Source organism: Amaranthus tricolor, chromosome 7 (assembly GCF_026212465.1).
Source record: "Amaranthus tricolor cultivar Red isolate AtriRed21 chromosome 7, ASM2621246v1, whole genome shotgun sequence".
In the NCBI taxonomy this organism is placed as follows: Eukaryota; Viridiplantae; Streptophyta; class Magnoliopsida; order Caryophyllales; family Amaranthaceae; genus Amaranthus; species Amaranthus tricolor.
Window position 1 is genome coordinate 28,782,262 of NC_080053.1, and position 7,617 is coordinate 28,789,878.

At 46.5% G+C, this 7,617-nt stretch overlaps 1 protein-coding gene across 1 annotated transcript; it reads right to left on the reverse strand.

Annotated features, from left to right (window-relative positions):
* Positions 1–5,289: 5,289 nt before the first annotated feature.
* Positions 5,290–7,617, reverse strand: LOC130818670 (uncharacterized). The gene has a single exon (XM_057684828.1). The coding sequence runs from the start codon at positions 7,615–7,617 to the stop codon at positions 5,290–5,292; it is 2,328 nt and encodes a 775-aa protein (XP_057540811.1).

Genomic DNA, 7,617 nt, shown 5'->3' on the forward strand with positions numbered 1-7,617 from the left:
CGGACGTACTCAAATATTGGAAGACTTGGAACAAATTTCCACTCTCCCTCTACTTGGGGGTCCGACTTATCGACCCGACGGTTGCCCAAAAGTTGGTTAACTGGATACTTGGAGAAATTTGATGTTCCCCCCACATTGGGGATCCGACTTATCAATCTCCCGGCTATAGTTAAGAACTGACACTTCAAAGATTTTTCAATATTTCCTTTCTATTGAGGGTCCGACTTGTAGATCTTACGGAACGTGTTGAACACTTAGAAAAATTCCCAACGATTCCCCCTCATGGGGAGTCCGACTTATCTTTTTCACGACTCTCGTTTGGGATTCACCCTTCCATATATTGTACTTAAGTCCCAAAAGCATTTATTGCTGTTATAAATAAGGTGGTTGGAACAGTTTCCCCTTACTTAATTCTCATTACTTTCTTCAAATTTTTACATTGCTGGAAAGAGAAAGTAGAGAGAGACGCTCTGACAGTCTTCATCCTTCCTTCAAACTTCTGACCAATTCTTGAAGATCTTCAAGATATCTGACAGATCTTCATCAAGTTTCTGACAAATCTCCAACTTTCTTCAAAGGTATTCAAACTTTTTCCCAGATCTTCGAATTTCTTCAAGTTAATCTTCAAACTATTCTTAAATTTCTTCGATTTGTTCTTGAATTTCTTCAAATTACTCTTGAATGTTAGCCTAGGACATTGAATTCGTTTTATGAATTTAGTCTCTATTCTTTACAAGTTTTGCCTACTACTTTATGATTCTTGTTAACATGGATGTCGCGGCTACTCAAGAGACCATAGCTAACTCAGACATTAACCCTACTAACTTGCCGGAAACTCCTTTGATAGTACGTAGGCGTCTTAATAAAAAGGGGTTGTTAATGAATGATTCGGACGAAATTAGTTCGGTGAGAATTACCCCCCATTATGAACCAATAAAAGCCGGGGATGAGTCGTCTGTATCCCCTATATACCCTCCGGAGATTATGAAAACTGCTCCTTGGGAAGTGAGCATTGCTTTCTTTCCCAATTACTTGCCGCGAATAAATTCTGACCTGGAAGGGTTATTGTATGTAGATATGGAAAACCTTGAAGGATCAGCCGAGTCTTCTGGAAGGGAGAGTGCAGCGCCAGTTCCTCCTCCATTCTACATTCCAAACGGCGGGCCCCTAAACTACTTCATTGATTTACAGACCAAGAGAGATCTAGACAACCGTCGGGAAGCCATCTCTCAAAAATGGGGTTTGAAAGACAACATAAACATTATTACCCCGGGGAATTATGACATTGTTAGGTTTCCTCCCCCACACTGTATAGCTGTATACTTTCCCTCTTTTGAGTTAGGACTTAGGTTTCCTCTTCACCCGTTTTTTTAGGGAGGTGTTAGAGTTTTTGAACGTTTCAGTGCCCGAGCTATACCCAAACGCCTGGGGTTGTATGGTGGCATTTTTGATCTTGTGCAAAGTTTTGGCCGTGCCACCAACACTCACCGCCTTTAGATATATATTCAGAGCCCGCCTATGTAATTCTCAATCATACGGCTGCGGCTGGATAACTTTTACCCATCGTCGTGGACTGAAGATAGTCCACGACCTCCCTGATAACCAAAAGGGGTATAGGACTAAATTTGCCTACCTCTATAATTCAGAAGGATGGAATATCAAGACTTCCTTCGACATCAAACCCAACCTTTCGGGTTTCAATAATGGTATCCCGCAATGTTCTCTTAGCGACGATAGCGACGCGGTGATAATCGAGTATGCGAAGATGGACGTTCAACTGGGAAGGAAACCCATGAATGTCCAGCTCAACTGGATACCCGGTCGTCCTGAGTTGGAGAATGAAAACCTCCTCTCAGCATTCGGCATCAGCTTGGCTATCGATCGGAGTAAGGGTTGTCGGACTCCTTCCTTCTTTTTTCTGTTATCTGCTTGCCTCTAACTCGTGGTTTTTGCAGGGATAGCCAAGGAAAATCTTCGAGCAAAAGACCCGGAACTCATGAAAAAATTCAGTGTTATGAGACTTGCTCAAGGGGCTATCCAACGGCCCGAGGATAAGCCTCTACCTCTTCCTCCGAAGGTATAACTTCACACATTTTTTCGTTCTGAAAGATTTCTGTTGATTCCTCCTAACCTTTTCTTTTGTAGGACTCGACGACCGTAGAGAAGGGTCTTGACGAGGTGCCCGGCGAGGAAGAGGCTCTCCGTCTCCTCGAGGAGAGGAGAAAAGTGCACGTTCCCGATGACTCCCAAAGGGTAATCCCCTCTAAGAAGAGGGAATCAAAGAAAAAGAAAAGTGGGAAGGGGAGGAAGAGAAAAAGAGGCTCTCCTTCCCACGGGGAGAGCGCGGCAAAGAAGGTCTCCCTCGATACCATACATACCGCCGTACCTCTACAGGCGAGGTCGGCGGGAGGGGAGACGTCGACTCCCCTGTCCGAAGCCCCCATCTCCCCGAAAGACAAGGAGACGGTCGGGGAGTCGTCTGCGGCCCCAGAGCCGCGGATAGAGGAGGTGTATCGTCGTAGGGAGGTCACACCTTTCCAACCCGATACCCTCTTTAATGAATTGGGGCACAAGGGTATGATTACCCGTTTCAACCGGGCGACGTCCCATCTGATCAGCCGGAAGGACGTCGATCATCTGGACTCCCTGCCTCCTGTCGACAGGGTTCGTCAACTCCAGGCCTCGGCTGCTGAGGTACAATGTCAGTTTTTCAGTCTGTTCGAATTAGATTGCCGGATGATCTATTTGACCTTATTCTCCTTTGCAGACGTACTTAAGGCTATCGTTTGAATTGAACCTTAGCCGTCAGAGTGCCGCGGACAGAGAAACCCTGGCGGCCCTCACTTCTCACTGCCAAGAACAAGAGGAGGAGCTGAAGAGGCTGAGGGCGGATCTTGAGGAGCTGCCTTCCTTAAAGGAGAAGCTGGCTAAGTGCGTTGAATTAAAAGAGCGCTTAGTCAGCACAGAAGAATGGCGAGAAAGGGCCAGGAAGCAGCTTGAGGGGACCGTGGCTAACTTGTACACGGCGTCAAATATGTCGGCCACCCTTGGCCATGAGATCGGGCACCTGACGGATGTTCATGCTAAGCTGGTGCGACAAAACCAGTCACTTCTGCGTCAGGTGTCCGATGATTCGGATAAGTTCCAAACCTTGCTGTCCGCGGCAATAATATACAAGCTTTGCTTGGGTAGGAAGTCGCGGATGGTAAGGGATTGGTTGTCCTCGGATGAGCCGGAGGCATCAAGTTTCTTAGGGGCGCTAACCACGGAAATGGTGGGAGCCGGTACCATGATAAGCGGTGAAAGATTCCGCCTGGCTGCCGCGGAGTTAGGCGTCGACTTTGATTCCCTCCTTGAGAAGGCCAATGAGAAGGGGAACGAAGCTTTGGCTAACCTAGCTCCGATTTTGGATCGGGAGTCAGCGGTGCTGGTGGACCCCCATTGGGACGCGGAAGAGGCTAGGGAGTGGTCGGAGAGAGTGGACCCTGCTGCTGAAAAGGAGGCCTTACGTCTTGATTTGGACAAACTCTCTCTCTCTCCTCCCTCTGCCTCGGACGTCTCCGAGAACTTGGCGCTTTCTAAGCTGGAGAGTTTGTGTTTAGACTTATCCAATCTGCTGATTGACGAGGGCAAAAACCTCCAAGGCTTATCCAGGGACTTATCCGAGATCGGAATGGAGCCGTTCGATGTTGAAGAATTCATAAGCTTCACTCCGAGCCTTGGCGAGGGAGTGGTCGGGTCCCCCCCTCAAGATCCGGAGGGAGATGTAGACGCCTTCTTGGATGATCTCTGATTTTTGTAATATAAATTTTGTAATATTAACTTTTATAACCTTAAATATAATCAATTTGTATGTTGATCTTGATGCCGTATTTATTTAAATATTTCAAATTTTCTTTTATCGGCCGCGGCTTCTCTCCCTCACTAGGCGGGAAACAGCCTTTAATTGATGTCACGGCTTGAACTTGTAGATTTGACAATTTCGACCTTGGAACCAATTTAAGGGTCCGACTTATCAATGTCGCGGCTGGTTGAACTTCAGGACCCTTATCAGAGGGTCCGACTTGTCGACGTTGCGTACAAGGAACATTCAGCTAGATATTTGGAATGATTTTTAACTCGGGACCCCATTCTGAGGGTCCGACTTGTCGATGTCCCGGTTGGAAAACATTTTGGCGAATAACTTTGAATATTTTTGAAGTTTGGGACCTCAATCTGGGGGTCCGACTTGTCGATGTCCCGGTTGGGAAACATCTTTGTGAAAAACTTGGAATATATTTGAACTTAGGGACCCCAAACTGGGGGTCCGACTTATCGATGTCCCGGTTGGAAAACATCTTTGTGAAAAACTTAGAATGTTTTTGAATTCAGGGACCCCAAACTGGGGGTCCGACTTATCGATGCTACGAACAGATGGTGAATGCTTCAAATGATTTTTGGTCTTGGAACCCTATTCTAAGGGTCCGACTTATAGATATCACAAGTTCGTTAGTGACTTAGAATAATTTGATAATGGGACCCCTCTCAAGGGGTCCGACTTGTGGATATTACTGATTTAATAAGATTTGCAATAGATTTTTACCAAATAATTGCGAACATAGGAGCCGGATAATCTGAAAATGAAACTTCTGTCATAAAGGATTGATAAGAATACAAATGACGATGACAAAAGTGATTTCGCAACTATGTTGCGGAATGAAGGTAGTCGCGGATTGATGCTGATAAGTTTGTCTCTGTTGAAGCTGCTTACACTGATACTAGTAACTGATTGCCCCTTGCAAATTTTATTAAATGAAGAATTTCTTTAAGTGGTCTCCATTCCATGGACGGGGTAGTTTTCTCCCTTTCATGTCTTCTAGTTCGAACGTTCCTAGTTTGATGATGCGGGTGACTTTGAAAGGTCCGTCCCAGTTGGCCCCTATTCTTTCCTTTTTCAACAATCTTCCCAGTAGCTTCGACTTTTCGGAGGACGAGATCATTGACTTGGATACGTCTTGTTTTCACATGGCGGTTGAAGCTACGAATCATCTTCTGCTTTCGGGCCACCGATCTCAGTAGTGCATTTCCTCTGGTCTCTGGAAGTAGGTCTAAGTTTGCTCTTTTTCCTTCTTCGTTCTCGTCGTATGAGTAGTAGGTGACCCTTATAGAGGGTACTCCTATTTCCACTGGAAGTACGGCTTCGGACCCGTACACTAAAGAGAACGGTGTGTGCCCCGTGGCCTCTTTTATGGTGGTTCGACTGGGCCATAAGATTCCGGGTAGTTCTTCATCCCAATTACCCTTGACCCCTTATATCTTCTTTTTGATACCATTTAGTATCTCCTTGTTGGCGGACTCGACTTGACCGTTAGTTTGCGGCCTGGACACAGAACTAAATCTGATTTGGATGTGGAATTTGTCGCAATACTCAATGGTGTTCTTGCTGACAAATTGCCTTCCATTATCCGTAATGATCACCCTCGGTATGCCGTATCTTGTGATGATGTTCCGCCATAAAAACTGACAGACTTGCTTGTCTGTGATCGAACTAAGAGCCTCTGCTTCTACGTACTTAGTGAAGTAATCAATAGCCACAATGATGAACTTGCGCTGCCCCTTTGCTGGTGGAAAAGGGCCAAGGAGATCCATACCCCACTTGTCGAATGGCAGAACGGCTTGCAAGACGGTCAAGTAATTAGAGGGTTTCCTCCCTATCTTTGAGTGATACTGACATTCAGGACACCGTAGGATCAACTCTTCCGCGTCTTTCCGGGGTGAAGGCCAATAATAACCACTTCTAAGGACTTTGCTAATGACCGTTCGCACTCCCTGGTGTATTCCGCATCCGCCTTCGTGTATTTCGCGTAGGATATAGTTTCCTTCTTCAGGAGCAACACATTTCAGGAGGGGATGTGTGTATGACTTTTTATAAAGCGTTCCTTCATGAAGTTCGAACCATTTGGCCTTCTTCTGGAGCATTTTGGCCTGATTCTCGTCCTGGGGGAGCGTTTGATCTTGCAAGTACTTAATGTATGGCCCCATCCATGTTTCAGATCTGTCGATGGTGTTGATCATGAAGTTGATGCTGGGGTTGGGGAGCACTTCCCAAATTATATCACAAGCCGCGGAAGTATCTGCGGAGCTGACAAGTTTTGCTAGGGAATCAGCCTGGGCATTTTGGGATCGTGGAATGTGCTCCAACGTGAACTTGTCAAACTTTGGAATAAAGTCTTTCATTTGCTGCAGATACATTTTCATGCTATCATCTTTAGCCTCGAATTCCCCGTTTACTTGCCCCACTATCAATTGGGAATCCGAGAATGCGGCCAATTCTTTAGCCCCTGCCTCGTAGCAGATTTTCAGCCCCATTAGTAATGCTTCATACTCGGCCTCATTGTTGGATGCCGCGAACTCAAATCTGACCGCCCTTTCCATGCGGACCCCGGCGGAAGACACAATGAGGAGCCCGGCCCCACTCGCCGATTGTGTTGAAGACCCGTCTACATACAAATTCCATTCTCGATTAAGTTCAGCAGGAGGGGGGGAAGTGCTTTCAGCAATAAAGTCAGCCAAGGCTTGTGCTTTAATTGCCGTTCGAGGCTCGTACTCGATGCCGAAATCTGCTAGCTGGTTTGCCCAATCTGTGACACGGCTCGACTTGTTTTTCCCCTCAAGGATCTTTTTTAAAGGTTGATCAGTCCGGACAATGATCGGGTTGGACTGAAAGTATGGCTTCAATTTCCTGCTGGCCATCACTATCGCAAATATGACCTTTCCCACTTCGCAATAGTTCCCTTCTGAGCCGCGGAATGCATGACTCACATAGTATATTGGGAGCTGCTTCTTTTCTCTTTCCGCCACAAGCACTCCGGATAACGAGTATTCGGAGACAGAGACATATAAGACTAGCTTTTCCCCGTTGATGGGCGAAACTAGTTTTGGCAAGGCCGATAAGTGCTCCTTGAGCTGACGGAAAGACTCTTCTGCTTCCGCGGTCCATTCGAATTTCTGTTGCTTTATCGTTTTGAAGAAAGGCAAGCATTTGTCTGCTGACTTTGAAAGGAATCTTCCTAGTGCGGCTATACACCCCGTAAGCTTTTGCACTTCTTTTACGGAGGTGGGGGATCTCATGTTTTGAATGGCCTGAATCTTATCTGGATTTGCCTCGATGCCCTGTTCGTCTACCAAGAAGCCGAGACATTTTCCTCCGGTGACCCCGAACACGCACTTGTCCGGATTGAGCTTCATCTGGTGTTTACGGAGGGTATTGAACGTTTCACGCAAATTCGCAGCGTGCTGAGTTGCGTGCTTGCTTTTTGTTATCATGTCATCCACGCATACCTCTAAATTTCGTCCAATCTGAGATTGGAAAACCTTGTTTACCATCCTTTGATAGGTGGCTCCAGCATTTTTTAACCCGAAGGGCATGACTTTGTAGCAGTAGACACCCATGCTAGTAATGAAGGCCGTGTGTGTTTGGTCCTCCGGCGCCAATTGAATCTGGTGATATCCGGCATTGGCATCCATGAAACTTAGTAGCGCATGGCCTGCTGTGGAGTCCACCAGGCGATCTATTTTGGGAAGTGGATAGTCGTCCTTGGGGCAGGCTCTATTCAAATCCGTGAAATCGACACACAT